This window comes from Carcharhinus amblyrhynchos, chromosome 27, assembly GCF_965287045.1.
Source record: "Carcharhinus amblyrhynchos chromosome 27, sCarAmb.v2.hapA, whole genome shotgun sequence".
Lineage (NCBI taxonomy): Eukaryota > Metazoa > Chordata > Chondrichthyes > Carcharhiniformes > Carcharhinidae > Carcharhinus > Carcharhinus amblyrhynchos.
The window spans coordinates 4,325,575-4,341,550 of NC_137350.1; the positions used below are offsets into that span (position 1 = coordinate 4,325,575).

General features: G+C 50.8%; 1 protein-coding gene across 1 annotated transcript in view; it reads right to left on the reverse strand.

The window, feature by feature from the left end:
- The window catches only part of cdc27 (cell division cycle 27), a 105,295-nt gene extending 92,313 nt beyond the window's left edge, over positions 1-12,982 (reverse strand). The window contains exon 1 of the mRNA XM_080213522.1: positions 12,846-12,982. Coding sequence (XP_080069648.1) covers positions 12,846-12,872 — 27 coding nt within the window. The 5' untranslated portion in view covers positions 12,873-12,982. The remainder of the gene's footprint in view (positions 1-12,845) is intronic.
- Positions 12,983-15,976: the final 2,994 nt, after the last annotated feature.

Genomic DNA, 15,976 nt, shown 5'->3' on the forward strand with positions numbered 1-15,976 from the left:
GTGCATGCCACCCATCTGTTACCCCATTCCCTGGAAATCCACTTCCCTCACAATGCATCTTAGCTTGAATTAAGTGACTGTTAAATGCCTTCTGCAAATCTACGTGCATCAGATAGATAGGTTTCCCCTTTATCCATGCTCCAGATTATAGAACTCGATATTAGAGTGCTGCCTCCGTGTCATGGACCGAGGTTCAATTCACGCCTTGGTTGGAGATTGCACATTTTCCCCATGTCTTCCTCAGGTTGCTCCGGCTTTCGCCCACAATGCAAAGATATACAGGTCATGTGGAGTGGCCATGTTAAATACCCCCTCAGTGTCTAAAGAGGTGTAGGTTGAGCAGCTGATGTCATATACATGGATTTTAGTGAGGTGTTTGATAAGGTTCCCCATGATGGGCTCATGCAGAAGCTAAGGAGGTGTGGGACAGAAGGAAGTTTGGCCGATTGGATAAGTAACTGGCTGTCTCATAGAAGACAGAGGGCGGTGGCGGAAAGAAAATTTTCCGACTGGAGGCCAGTTACCAGCAGTGTACCACAGGGGTTAGTATTGGGTCCTCTGCTATTGTGATTTTTATCAATGACTTGGATGAAGGGGCTGAAGGGTGGGTTAGTAAATTTGCTGATGACACCAAGATTGGGGAGTAGTGGATGAGGTGGAGGACTCTTGTAGACTGCAAAGAGACATTGACAGGATGCAGAGCTGGGCAGAAAAGTGGCAGATGGAGTTTAATCCTGATAAAAGCAAGGCAATTCATTTTGGTAGGACAAACTTGAATGCGGATGACAGGGTCAACAGCAGGATTCTGAGGAATGTGGAGGAACAGAGAGATATTGGGGTTCATATCCACAGACCTCTGAAGGTTGCCACTCAAGTGGATAGAACCGTGAAGGCGGCTTATAGTGTGTCAGTGTTTATTAACAAGGGGTTTGAGTTTAAGAGCCATGGTGTTATGCTGCAACTATACCAGATGTTGGTGACACCATATTTGGAATATTGTGTTCAGTTCTGGACACCTCACTATAAGAAGGATGTGGAAGCGTTGGAGAGAGTGCAGAGGAGATTTACCAGGATGCTGCCTGGTTTGGAGGGTAGGTCTTATGAGAAAAGGTTGAGGGAGCTGGGGTTTTTCTCTTTAGAGCAGAGGAGGACAAGAGGCGACTTAATAGAGGTTTATAAGATGATGAGGGGGATAGATAGGGTGGACATGCAGAGACTATTTCCTCAGGTGGATGTAGCTGGTACAAGAGGGCATAACTATAAGGTTCATGGTGGGAGATATAGGAGGGATGTCCAGGTAGATTCTTCACTCGGAGAATGGTTGGGGTGCGGAATATACTGCCTGCTGTGATAGTGGAGTTGGACACTTCAGGAACTTTCAAGTGGTTACTGGATAGGCACATGGAGCATATCAGAATGATAGGGAATGGGACAGCTTGCTCTTGGGTTTGGACATAGCTTGGCACAACATCGAGGGCCGAAGGGCCTGTATTGTGCTGTACAGTTCTATGTATTTCCTATCTCTATTAGACCTTCCAAAATGCATTGCCTCACAATAGTCCACATTAAACTCCATCTGCCATCTGTCTGCCCAAGTCTCCAACCGATCTATATCCTACTGTATCCTCTGATGGTCCTCATTGCTATCTACAATTCCACCAACCTTTGTGTTACACTGCTCCAAATTACCAAGTTTCAATCCCACTCTGGTTGCCTCACTCAGACTCTCTCCCAATCTGGTGCACAAAGCTTACTGAGAATGCGCTCATGCCTCTCTCTTGTATCGAGCTCAGGTGGACTGAGATGACTCACACACCAGTTCGGCTTCAAACAAAAGAATGCAATTTAAACCTTTTATTTCTAATCAGGCTATTTAAATTAAGACTCATTTAAATTAGAACATAGAAAACTGCAGCACAAACAAGCCCTTCGGCCCACAAGTTGAGTTGATCATATTCCTTCCTACTAGGCCTACCGAAACCCTTAATCCCATTAAATCCCATGTACTCATCCAGAAGTCTGTTATAAGACCCCAATGAGTTTGCCTCCACCACCACCGACGACAGCCGATTCCACTCACCCACTACCCTAAGTGAAAAACTTACCCCTGACATCTCCTCTGTGCTTGCTTCCCAGCACCTTAAACCCGTGTCCTCTCGTAGCGACCATTCCAGCCCTGGGAAAAAGCCTCCGAGAAACCACCCCATCTATACGTCTCAACATCTTATGCACCTCTACCAGGTCAACTGTCATCCTTCGAGTCTCCAGGGAGAAAAGACAGAGCTCCCTCGACCTATCCTCATAAGGCACGCCACCCAATCCAGGCAACATCCTTGTAAATCTCCTCTGCAGCCTTTCAATAGCTTCCACATCTTTCTTGTAATGAGGCAACCAGAACTGCGCACAGTACTCCAAGTGGGGTCTGACTAGGGTCTTATAAAGCTGCAGCATTATCTCACTAAACTCAATCCCTCGATTGATGAAGGCTATTACACCATACGCCTTCTTAACCACATCCTTCACCTGCAAGGCCAATTTAAGACTCCTATGGACCCGGACCCCAAGGTCCTTCTGATCCTCTACACTGCTAAGAGTCTTACCCTCGATATTATACTCCTTCTTACACTATCAAGGGCAGGAGTCTTAGTAGTGTTGAAGAGCAGAAGGATCTTGGGGTCCGGGTCCACAGGACTCTTAAATCGGCCTCGCAGGTGGAAGAGGCGGTCAAGAAGGCATATGGTGTACTGGCCTTCATTAATCGAGGGATTGAGTTTAGGAGTCGGGAGGTAATGCTGCAACTTTATAAGACCCTTGTCAGGCCTCATTTGGAGTACTGTGCGCAGTTCTGGTCGCCTCACTATAGGAAAGACGTAGAAGCTATTGAAAGGGTACAGAGGAGATTTACAAGGATGTTGCCTGGACTGGGAGGCATGCCTTATGAAGTTAGGTTGAGGGAGCTGGGTCTCTTTTCCCTGGAGAGACGAAGGTTGAGAGGCGACCTGATTGAAGTTTATAAAATGTTGAGAGGAATAGATAGGGTGGATTCTCAGAGGCTATTTCCCCGGGTTGAAATGGTCGTTACGAGAGGACACAGATTTAAGGTGCGGGGAGGAAAGTACAGAAGTGATGTTAGGGGTAAGTTTTTCACTCAGAGGGTGGTGAGTGAATGGAATCGGCTGCCGTCAGTGGTGGTGGAGGCAAACTCGCTGGGGTCTTTTAAAAGACTTCTGGATGAGTATATGGGGTTTAATGGGATTGGGGGTTATAGATAGGTCTATAGATTGGTAGGTGTTGATGTGATCGGCGCAACTCGTGGGCCGAAGGGCCTGTTTGTGCTGTAGTGTTCTATGTTCTTCCCACTGGACCTACCAAAATGGACCACTACACATTTATCTGGGTTACGGAAGAACTTTCTTTTATCCAGATGGTGTTGACGGTCAGGAGTGCACTGCCTGGGAAGGTGGTAGAGATAAATTGCCTCATCCTTTAAAAAATACCTGGATGAGCACTTGGCATGTCACAACATTCAAGGCTATGGGCAAGGCTATGCAAGGGGGAGGTGGCGGCAGCACAGTGATATTGTCACTAGACTGTTAACCTAGAGACCAGTGCAATACTCTGGGAACCCAGCAGATGGTGGATCTCAATAAAAACTAACTGGAATTAAAAGTCTATTGATGACCATGAAAGCACTGCCCATTGTTATAAAAACACAATTAGCTCACTCATGTCCTTTAGGGAAAGAAATCTGCCTTCCTACTTGGTCTTTCCTACATGTGACACCAGACTCTCAGAAATGTGGTTGACAATTACTTGCCTTCAGAAATGGCCTAGAAGTTACTTAATTGCTACAAAAAGAAACAAAAGAAATGAAATCACCCAGATGGACCACTCAGCCTTGCTAACAGCAAATTCAGTCCTGTCAACATTGCAAAACCCTCTTAATTAACATCTCGAGGTTTGTGCCAAAATTAGGAGATCTGTCTCAAAGTCTGACAAGTGATACTCTCAGAATCATACATTATAATGTCCCTGATGCCACCACTGTTCCTGGGTATGCCCTGTCTCACAGACAGGGCAGTCGCAGCAGAGGTTGCAGTGGCACAATAGTATAGTCAGGAGCGAGTTGCCCTGGAGTCTTCAGCATTGAATCTGGACCCCATGAAGTCTCATTCCACTGGATCAAATATGGTAAAAGAAACCTCCTGCTAATTACCACGTACTGTCCCCCCTCAGCTGATGAACTCTTCCATGTTGAACATCACTGCATCTGCCACGCATTCAATTTGTCCAAACAACACTGAAGCATCTCTGCATCCTCCTCACAGCTCACCCGCCCACCAGCTTTGTCTCATCTGCAAAATTTGGAGACATTGCATTTAGTTCCCTTATCTAAATCATTAATTTACAGCGAAAGCTTGGGTCCTAGCACTGATCCCTGCAGTACCCCACTAATCACTGACTGCCACATGGAACAACTATTTATTTCTATCTTGTTTCCTGTCGACCAACTAGTTTTCTATCCATCTCAATACACTACCACCAATCCTATACACTTCAATTTTTCCTATTAATCTCGTCTGTGGGACATTGTCATTGCTTTCTGAAAGTCCAAATAAACTACAACCATTGACTCCCTCTCATCAACTCTACTCGTTACATCCTCAAAGAATTCTAGTGGATTTATCAAGCATCATTTCCTTTTCATAAATCCACACTGACTCCGTCCTATTCTGCCACAGTTTTTCAAGTGCTCAGCTTTTTAATCTCTGATAATGGACATCAGGCCGACTGATCTATAATTCCGTTCTCTCTCTATCTCCCTTTTTAAATAGTGTGGTTACATTAGCCAACTTCCAATCAGTAGGAACTGTTCCAGGGTCTAAAGAAACTTGGATGACCACCAATGCATCCACCATTAACCTAAGTACTATGGAATGCAGATTATCAGGCACTAGGAACTTATCAGCCTTCAATCCCATCAATTTCACCAACACCATTACTAATGCCAAATTCCTTCAGTTCCTCCCTCTCACTAAACTGGTTGTTCCCCAATATTTCTGGTACATTATTTGTTCCTGTCCTCTAAAGCATAAAGAATTTGATAGTTTTCAGAATTTCCTTCCACACAAGTCAATTTTCTTCCAGTGAATGCAATTAAATAAAACTGAATCTAAGCAAAATTCACATCAGCTGGCACCAACACTTTACACTAGATCGACCAATCTCTGCAATTTGTGAGATACACTTAAAATGATTACCACAAATTATTCCCATTCCCTATAAAACCTGTAATCAGCAATGCTTCATTCTGAACAGCTAGAAATGCTCTCTCAAATACAAAGCATGTTTCAAGCCTTTTTTGACCAATCTTATCTCATGGTACTTTTACTGTTCAAAGCTGACAAACTCACAACCACTATTCTACTTTTAAAGACCATCATGAAAGTTGTTAACTTTCAAAGAACCGTCCCAACAGGTAACATTTCCCTCCCACCCTCCACAACCACCACCCCCCCACCCCCCAGGAGAAACACCTGAAGGTGACAAAGCGATGATGAAAAAACAGTTAATGGCAGTGTTATGCAGTGAAAATCCTGTTCACAGAGAGCGGTCAAACTGTCTTCTTCACCTGAAGTATCACAATGAAGAGTAAAACCAGGCTGAGAAGAATATTAAATTAACTTTCGTCTAGAAATGCAAGGCCAGTACCTGGAAGACACCACCAATAAAATGTATACCCAGTTCAGCTTCAACTTAGCAAGGATACGCAGCCACAACCTTATGGACACCTCCCTCCCCCAAATCAAAGCACATGGCCATTCCCTGTACACATGCCCTCCCTCCCCACCATATCCTCTCATCCCACACACACAGCCTGCCCTCCTCAACCCCCCCCAACACACACACCCCCCCTACACATGCCCCTTTCCCTCCACCCACGCTCCATCACCAAGCCCCCAACCCCTACCCCATACACCATCACCCCCCCACACACGCCCCTTTCCCAGCCCCCCACACATGCCCCTTTCCCCACCCCCACACCATGCTCCCACCCTCGTGCCACATACACACCCCTTCACTGCCCCACACACACATGCCCCATTTCCCCCCACCCCACACACACACACACACACACACAGAGGCAACCTGCCCCTGACCCACATACATGCGCACCCCACGCCCACTGCCCCACGCATGCCCCCCGCACGCCCCCACCCCCCAGCCCCCGAACGCACGGCCCTGCCCCCCCACCTGCCCCACCCACCCTGCCCCACGCACGCCCCCGCCCGCCCCCGCCCCCCCACGCACACCCCCGCCCCCCCCACCCGCCCCACGCACACCCCCGCCCCCGCTACGCACGCCCCCGCCCCCCCACGCACGCCCCCGCCCCCCCCACCCACGCCCCATCCCCCCCCACCCACGCCCCACGCACTCCCCCGCCCCCCCCACCCACGCCCCACGCACGCCCCCGCCCCCCCCACCCACGCCCCATCCCCCCCCACCCTGCCCCACGCACTCCCCCGCCTCCCCACCCTGCTCCACACACCCACGCACGCCCCCGCCTCCCCACTTTGCCCCACACACGCCCCCGCCTCCCCACCCTACCCCACACACCCACGCACGCCCCCACTCTGCCCCACGCATGCCTCTGCCCCCACCCTGCCACTCCCCCATCATGCCCCACCCCATTCCCAACCATGCCCCCACCCTACCCCCACCCCCAACACACATACACACACCCCCACAACACACACCCCTTCACTCCCCCCACAAACACATAGAACCCACTGCTTCACCCCACACACACACCTCAGACACACGCACACATGCCCCTTTCAATCGCCCCTCCACATGCCACTGCCATGCCACCCCACCCCCTCCCCAAGCCCCCGTTCCACACATGCACCGCTGTCTCAATTCAATTCATGCCTTGGGTATGTGGGGTTCGCAAGTTCTCCCCGCATCTGCGTGCATTTCTTCAGGTGCTCAAGTTTCCTCCCACAGTTCAAAACGGAGGTGGAAATATATCTGCCAGTGGGGTTTCCACACTTCAACCGCTTAGCTGGTATTCCATTCTTTCCAGGTGTTTTCCGTGCTGCTGCCACCTAAGATTAAGTAATGAGGGTTCTGTATCAAGCTTGTACCTAACTTGGGGTAGCAGGGTGGCACAGTGGTTGGCACAGCTGCCTCATAGCGCCAATGACCTGGGATCAATTCCTAACTTGGGTCGCCATGTGGAGTCTGCACGTTTTCCCCGTGTCTGCGTGGATTTCCTCTGGGTGCTCCAGTTTCCTCTCAGTCCAAAAGACGTGTTGGTTAAATGCATTGCCATGCTAAATTCTCCGAGTGCCCCCAAACAGGCGCCAGAATGTGGCAACTAGGGGATTTTCACAGTAACTTCATTGCAGTGTTAACGTAAGCCTATTTATGACACTCAAACAAATTTTGAATACAGTCACCCGTTCCCTCACCCAACCCCCAAACATTTATTTGTAACTATTTACCACATATATTACCATCTATATTAATGGCTAAGATACAGAAACAAGTGGTACTATTGCCAAATTTGCAGATGTCACTAAATAGGTGGGATGGTAACTTGCGATAATGAATTAAGAAATTTACAAATGGTTATGGCAGATTGACTTTAACAGAGATAAGCCTGAGATTATCCATTTGGGTAGGGAAAATACAAAGACAAATTATCTAAACAAAAAAGAACTTCAGAGTACTTCAGTGCAGAGGGATCTGGTTGTCGTCATGCATTAACCAACAAGTAATAAAAATAGCAAACAGAATCTTGGTATATATTGCTAAAGAAATAGAATATAAAAGTAGTCAAATATTGCTGCTACTATACAAAGCATTAGCAAGTCCACAATTAAAATATTGTGTACAGTTTCAGTCCCCTTGCTTGAAGAGGGTTAAGACTATAAAACATAGGAACAGAATTAGGCCACTCGGTCCATCGAGTCTGCTCCACCATTCAATCATAGCAGATAGTTTCTTCATCCCCATTCTCCTGCTTGTTCCCCATAACCCCTGATCCCCTTTTTAATCAAGAACCTATCTCTGTCTTAAAGACACTCAATGACCTGGCCTCCACAGCCTTCTGCGGCAAAGAGTTCCAGATTCACCACTCTCTGACTGGAGAAATTCCCTCTCATCTCTGTTTTAAAACGATCATCCCTTTAGCCTGAGATTGTGCTAGCTGGTTCTAGTTTTTCCTACTAGTGAAAACATCCTCTCTACATCCATTCTATCCAGGCCTTGTAGTATCTTCTAAGTTTCAAGAAGATCCCCCCATCATCAAGCTAAACGTGAACAAGTACAGACCCAGAGTCCTCAATGATTCCTTATATAACAAGCTCTTCATTCCAGGGATCATTCTTATGAACCTCCACTGGACCCTTTCCAAGGCCACACATCCTTCCTTAGATATGCCCAAAACTGTTCACGTGGGGTCCAAATGGGCTCTGACCAGAGCCTTATACAGCCTCAGAAGTACATTCTTGCTCTTGTATTCTAGCCCTCTCAACACAAATGCTCATATTGCATTTGTCTTCCTAACTGCTGACTGAATCTGCATGTTAACATCAAGACAATCTTGAACAAGGACTTCCAAGTCCCTTTGTGTTTCTGATTTCCTAAACATTTTCCCATTTAGAAAATAGTCTATGCTGCCATTCGTCCTTCCAAAGTGCATACGCTCACGCTTTTTCACATTGATTCCATCTGCCACTTCTTGGACCACTCTCCTCACCTGACCAAGCCCCCTACTTCCTCAATACTACCTCTACATATCTTTGTATCATCTACAAACTCAGCAACAATGCCTTCAGTCCTTCTTCCAAATCGTTACTATATTGTGTGAAAAGTTGTGGTCCCAGCACTGACTCCTGAGGCACACCACTAGGATGTAGCTGTATTGAAGGTAGTTCAGAGGAGATTCACTAGATTGACTCCAGTAATGAGGGGTTTTGTCTTATGAAGAGTTTAGACAGTTTACTGCCTGGAATTCAGAAAAATGAGCAGAGATCCAACTAAGGTGGATAAGGGGGATTGACAAAGTAACATGGAGAGGATGTTTCCTCTCATGCGCAATCTAGAATGAGAGGTCATAGTCTCAGGGTAACAGGTAGCAGATTTAAGAGAAATGAGGGGAAACTACTTCTCTTAAAGGGTCGTGAGTCTCTGGAATTCACTACCCCAGAGTGGAAGGATGCTAGGACTTTGAATATATTTAAGAAAAAGTGGACAGATCTTTCATCTGAAAGGGTTTGAAGGGCAATAGTGAAAGGGCAATAAAGTGGAGTTAAGGCTGAGGTGAGATCAACCATAATTGTGTTAAACGGAAGTGCAGGCTCAAGGAGCTCACGTGCCTCCTGCTGCTCCGAGTTCTTATGAAAAACACACCCAACAACCCCCATCTCCAATGACACCCCCCATTCCCCCCGCCAAACACGCACCCGCCCATTCCCCCGCCAAAAGACTCCCTCCTCATTCCCCCCACACCCCCCAAACACATCCTCCTCATTCCCCCCACACCCCCAAACAGACCTTCCTCATTCCCCCCACACCCCCCAAACACACCCTCCTCATTCCCCCCACAGCCCCCAAACACACCCTCCTCATTCCCCCCACAGCCCCCAAACACACCCTCCTCATTCCCCCCACAGCCCCCAAACACACCCTCCTCATTCCCCCCACACCCCCCAAACACACCCTCCTCATTCCCCCCACACCCCCCAAACACACCCTCCTCATTCCCCCCACACCCCCCAAACACACCCTCCTCATTCCCCCCACACCCCCCAACACACCCTCCTCATTCCCCCCACACCCCCCAACACACCCTCCTCATTCCCCCCACACCCCCCAACACACCCTCCTCATTCCCCCCACACCCCCCAAACACACCCTCCTCATTCCCCCCACACCCCCCAAACACACCCTCCTCATTCCCCCCACACCCCCCAAACACACCCTCCTCATTCCCCCCACACCCCCCAAACACACCCTCCTCATTCCCCCCACACCCCCCAAACACACCCTCCTCATTCCCCCCACACCCCCCAAACACACCCTCCTCATTCCCCCCACACCCCCCAAACACACCCTCCTCATTCCCCCCACACCCCCCAAACACACCCTCCTCATTCCCCCCACACCCCCCAAACACACCCTCCTCATTCCCCCCACACCCCCCAAACACACCCTCCTCATTCCCCCCACACCCCCCAAACACACCCTCCTCATTCCCCCCACACCCCCCAAACACACCCTCCTCATTCCCCCCACACAACCCCCAAACACACCCTCCTCATTCCCCCCACACCCCCCAAACACACCCTCCTCATTCCCCCCACACCCCCCAAACACACCCTCCTCATTCCCCCCACACCCCCCAAACACACCCTCCTCATTCCCCCCACACCCCCCAAACACACCCTCCTCATTCCCCCCACACCCCCCAAACACACCCTCCTCATTCCCCCCACACCCCCCAAACACACCCTCCTCATTCCCCCCACACCCCCCAAACACACCCTCCTCATTCCCCCCACACCCCCCAAACACACCCTCCTCATTCCCCCCACACCCCCCAAACACACCCTCCTCATTCCCCCCACACCCCCCAAACACACCCTCCTCATTCCCCCCACACCCCCCAAACACACCCTCCTCATTCCCCCCCACACCCCCCAAACACACCCTCCTCATTCCCCCCACACCCCCCAAACACACCCTCCTCATTCCCCCCACACCCCCCAAACACACCCTCCTCATTCCCCCCACACCCCCCAAACACACCCTCCTCATTCCCCCCACACCCCCCAAACACACCCTCCTCATTCCCCCCACACCCCCCAAACACACCCTCCTCATTCCCCCCACACCCCCCAAACACACCCTCCTCATTCCCCCCACACCCCCCAAACACACCCTCCTCATTCCCCCCACACCCCCCAAACACACCCTCCTCATTCCCCCCACACCCCCCAAACACACCCTCCTCATTCCCCCCACACCCCCCAAACACACCCTCCTCATTCCCCCCACACCCCCCAAACACACCCTCCTCATTCCCCCCACACCCCCCAAACACACCCTCCTCATTCCCCCCACACCCCCCAAACACACCCTCCTCATTCCCCCCACACCCCCCAAACACACCCTCCTCATTCCCCCCACACCCCCCAAACACACCCTCCTCATTCCCCCCACACCCCCCAAACACACCCTCCTCATTCCCCCCACACCCCCCAAACACACCCTCCTCATTCCCCCCACACCCCCCAAACACACCCTCCTCATTCCCCCCACACCCCCCAAACACACCCTCCTCATTCCCCCCACACCCCCCAAACACACCCTCCTCATTCCCCCCACACCCCCCAAACACACCCTCCTCATTCCCCCCACACCCCCCAAACACACCCTCCTCATTCCCCCCACACCCCCCAAACACACCCTCCTCATTCCCCCCACACCCCCCAAACACACCCTCCTCATTCCCCCCACACCCCCCAAACACACCCTCCTCATTCCCCCCACACCCCCCAAACACACCCTCCTCATTCCCCCCACACCCCCCAAACACACCCTCCTCATTCCCCCCACACCCCCAAACACACCCTCCTCATTCCCCCCACACCCCCCAAACACACCCTCCTCATTCCCCCCACACCCCCCAAACACACCCTCCTCATTCCCCCCACACCCCCCAAACACACCCTCCTCATTCCCCCCACACCCCCCAAACACACCCTCCTCATTCCCCCCACACCCCCCAAACACACCCTCCTCATTCCCCCCACACCCCCCAAACACACCCTCCTCATTCCCCCCACACCCCCCAAACACACCCTCCTCATTCCCCCCACACCCCCCAAACACACCCTCCTCATTCCCCCCACACCCCCCAAACACACCCTCCTCATTCCCCCCACACCCCCCAAACACACCCTCCTCATTCCCCCCACACCCCCCAAACACACCCTCCTCATTCCCCCCACACCCCCCAAACACACCCTCATTCCCCCCACACCCCCCAAACACACCCTCCTCGTTCCCCCCACACCCCCCAAACACACCCTCCTCGTTCCCCCCACACCCCCCAAACACACCCTCCTCGTTCCCCCCACACCCCCCAAACACACCCTCCTCGTTCCCCCCACACCCCCCAAACACACCCTCCTCATTCCCCCCACACCCCCCAAACACACCCTCCTCATTCCCCCCACACCCACCAAACACTCCTTCCACATTCCCCCCACACCCCCCAAACACACCCTCCTCATTCCCCCCACACCCACCAAACACACCCTCCTCATTCCCCCCACACCCACCAAACACACCCTCCTCATTCCCCCCACACCCCCCAAACACACCCTCCTCATTCCCCCCACACCCACCAAACACACCTTCCGCATTCCCCCCACACCCCCCAAACACACCCTCCTCATTGCCCCCAAACACACCTTCCTCATACCCCACACACCCACCAAACACATCCTCCTCATTCCCCCCAAACACACCCTCCTCATTCCCCCCCCAACCATCTCCGCAAACATCCCCTTCCCAGCCAACTACCACCCCCCCCCCCCCCGGGCTCCCTTCCTAACATTCCACCCTCGTGTCCCAGACACACTCGCCCACCCCCTCTCCCCCTGCCCAGTGTCCGGGGCTGGTTTGCCGGCGGGGCGGGGGAGAGATGCTGCCGCAGCCTCCTCTCTCAGGCAGGCCGCTGTGGAGCCGGGTGCGGGGCCCCCGGCCACGGAGCGGGCGCCGGGCCCAGGTCCGGGCCAAGGAAGAGTAACGATCGCACCGAGTTTTACCTGCACGGGTTCCTGAAGCACTGTCATGATGCGGGAATAAGAGTGTGCCGAACGGCGCGGATTCTCATCACCCAGCCCGAGGCCCCAGATTCAAATCTCAACAGTCACCAGACCCGAGCGGCCGACAGCACGGCAGCGTCCTCGCCGGAAACACCCGAGTCTCTGCCGGAAGTGCCCGAGTCCCAGCCGGAAAAACCCGAGCCTCGCCGACTCCTTACCGGAAATACCCATGTCCCGGCCGGAAATGCCCGAGTCCAAGCCGGAAATGCCCGACGTTCTGCCGGAAATCGCCGAGCGTAACCGGAAATACCCGAGTCCTTGGAAGTGATGGCGGTGTGTTGACTTTAACGAGGTCCATGAGCTGGAGCTGCTGGAATATGAGCTCCCTGATTGAGGCCTGTTGGTGCAGGGAGTCTACACAGGAATATAATGTGGAGTGTGCAGGTCAACACGACTTTTTTTTTCATTCATTTATGGGACGTGGGTGTCGCTGGCTGGCCAGCATTTACCTCCCATTCATAGTTGCCCTTCGAGGGTAGTTGAGAGTCAACCACATTGCCGTGGCTCTGGAGTAACATGTAGGCCAGACCAGGTAAGGGCAGCAGATTTCCTTCCCTAAAGGACATTAGTGAACCAGAAGGGTTTTTCCCAACAGTCGACAATGATTTCATGGTCATCAGTAGATTCTTAATTCCAGATATTTTTTATTAAATCCAAATTCCACCGCCTGCCATGGTTGGATTTCAGTCCGGGTCTCTAGAACTTTAGCTGAGTTTCTGGAGTAGTATTCTAGCAATAATACTGTAATAAGTCTGTGGAGGAAGAAGTCCCTTCACCAAAATCCCATTATTTACAACTAGCAGCACACAGAGCGCTGTCTGTTAGCAGTCTATCTCCAGGAGTATCAGAGGAACTGACAGAATCCTGGTTAAGTACAGGGCAAAGACTCTTTGATTGGTGCGTCAATTGGATTCTTAATGAAGAAATTCATACAACAATGGCCTGATTGAACTCATTACAAATACCATGTGGCCATTACCTCCCCACCAAGGAGTGAAAACTCTGTAACCAGGAAGTACCTGTCTCATTATTGCAAATCATTGTAAACAAATATGTATTGGTGAAGGGGCACCAGCCTCTCAGAAGTTATTTCAGGAGCATCACCTGAAATCACCAAAACTCTGCTGGAAAGTGTTGCAGGAAATTTCCAGATTGTCACTGTAAGTCATTCAGTTCCCTCAGGAAATCACAACAGGTTTGAAGTAGAATTGGCTGAGAGCCTTTTCTTGGTGTCCAGATCACCTGTCCTTGTCCCTCCATGCTGGTGTCTCCAAGGCACAATAGTTAACACAGCTGCTCACAGCACCAGGCACCCAGGTTCGATCCCAGCTTGGGTCACAGTTTGTGCAGAGTCTGCACGTTCTCCTTGTGTCTCCGTGGGTTTCCTCCGGGTCCTCAGGTTTCCTCTCACAGTCCGGAAGACATGCTGGCTAGGTGCATTGGGCATGATAAATTCTCCCTCAGTGTACCCAAACAGGCATCATATTGTGGCGACTTGGCAATTTTCACAGTAAATTCTTTGCAGTGTTAATGTAAGCCTACTTGTGACTAATAAGTAAGAAAGCCCACCAATGCCTCTACTTTCTCAGGAGGCTAAATAAATGCAGCAAGTCCACTACGACTCTCACCAATTTTTATAGATGCACTTTAGAAAGCATTCTTTTCAGATATATTGCAACTTGGTATGACTCCCGCTCTGACCAAGACCACGAGAAACTACGAAGGGTCGTGAATGAAGCCCAGTCACAGGCTACATGCAAACCAGCCTCCCATCAGTTGGCTCAGTCTAGACTTCCTGCTGCCTCGGAAAAGCAGCCAGCATGATCAAGGATCCTATGTACCCCAGACATACTGTCTTCCACCACTTTCCGTTGGAAAAATGATACAAAATTCTGAGGTCATGTACCAACCAACTCAAGAACTGCTTCTCCCCTGCTGCCGTCAGACTTTTGAATGGACCAACCTCATACAAAGTTGATCTTTCTCCAGCTATGACGGACACTACATTCTGCACGTTTCCTTCTCTATGCGCAAGAAACCATACTTTTCACTGTTTAATAACACATGTGACAATAAATCAAATCAAGAAATCAGAGTGTCATGGGAAATTATTGAATGTCATGGAAATCATCGAGTTCCCACTGGAATTCACCAAGCCCCCGTCAGAATTCATTTCACTAAGTCACCAAAATCACTGAGTTGGATTAGCCATCTGGAGTGTGTGTGGTTAGGAGGATAGGGCGAGAGAGATGGCCTGGGTAAGACACTGTGTCAGAGAGTCAATGCAGTCTCGATGGGCTGAATGGCCTCCTTCTGCATTGTAGGGATTCAATCATTCTGTGATTCTTTGGCTGTCGCAATAAATCACCGAGTGTCACTGGAAATTAGCCAATATCACGAGAAATCACCAAGTGTCACCAGAAATAACTGGGTCCCCACTGGAAATCAGAGTGTTGGTGGAAATCACTGAGTATCGTGGGAAAGTCACCGGTTCCCCATGAGAAATCAACAAGTGCCTGCCAGTCATCACCAGGTGTTGTGGCAAATTACTGAGTAACCGAGTCATCAAAGAATCACAACAGCACAGAAGAAGGCCATTTGGCTCATAGTCTGCATCGACTCTCCAACAGAACATCCAAACCCGCTGCCCTATCCCAGTAACCTGACATATTTACCCTGCTAATCCACCTAAACCACACACTTTGGGAGTCTAAGGAGCAATTTAGCATAGACAATTTACCCACCCTGCACAGCTTTGGATTGTGGGAGGAAACCAGAGTACCTGGAGGAAACCCATGCAGGCATGGAAAGAGCGTGCAAACTCCACACAGACAGTCACCCAAGGAATCATCCCTGGGCCCCCGATGTTATGAGGCAGCAGTGCACTGTGTTAGCCCCGCCATGCTCCCACTGGATATCAACAGAAATTACTGAAGCACTTCTGTAAATCACCAGAAATCACTGCAACACCATCGTAAAGCTCCAAACCCCACAATAAATAATGAAATCTCACCAAAGATCACTATAAATCACCAATTTCCAACTAGAAATCACTGAAGCCTGCAGGAAAT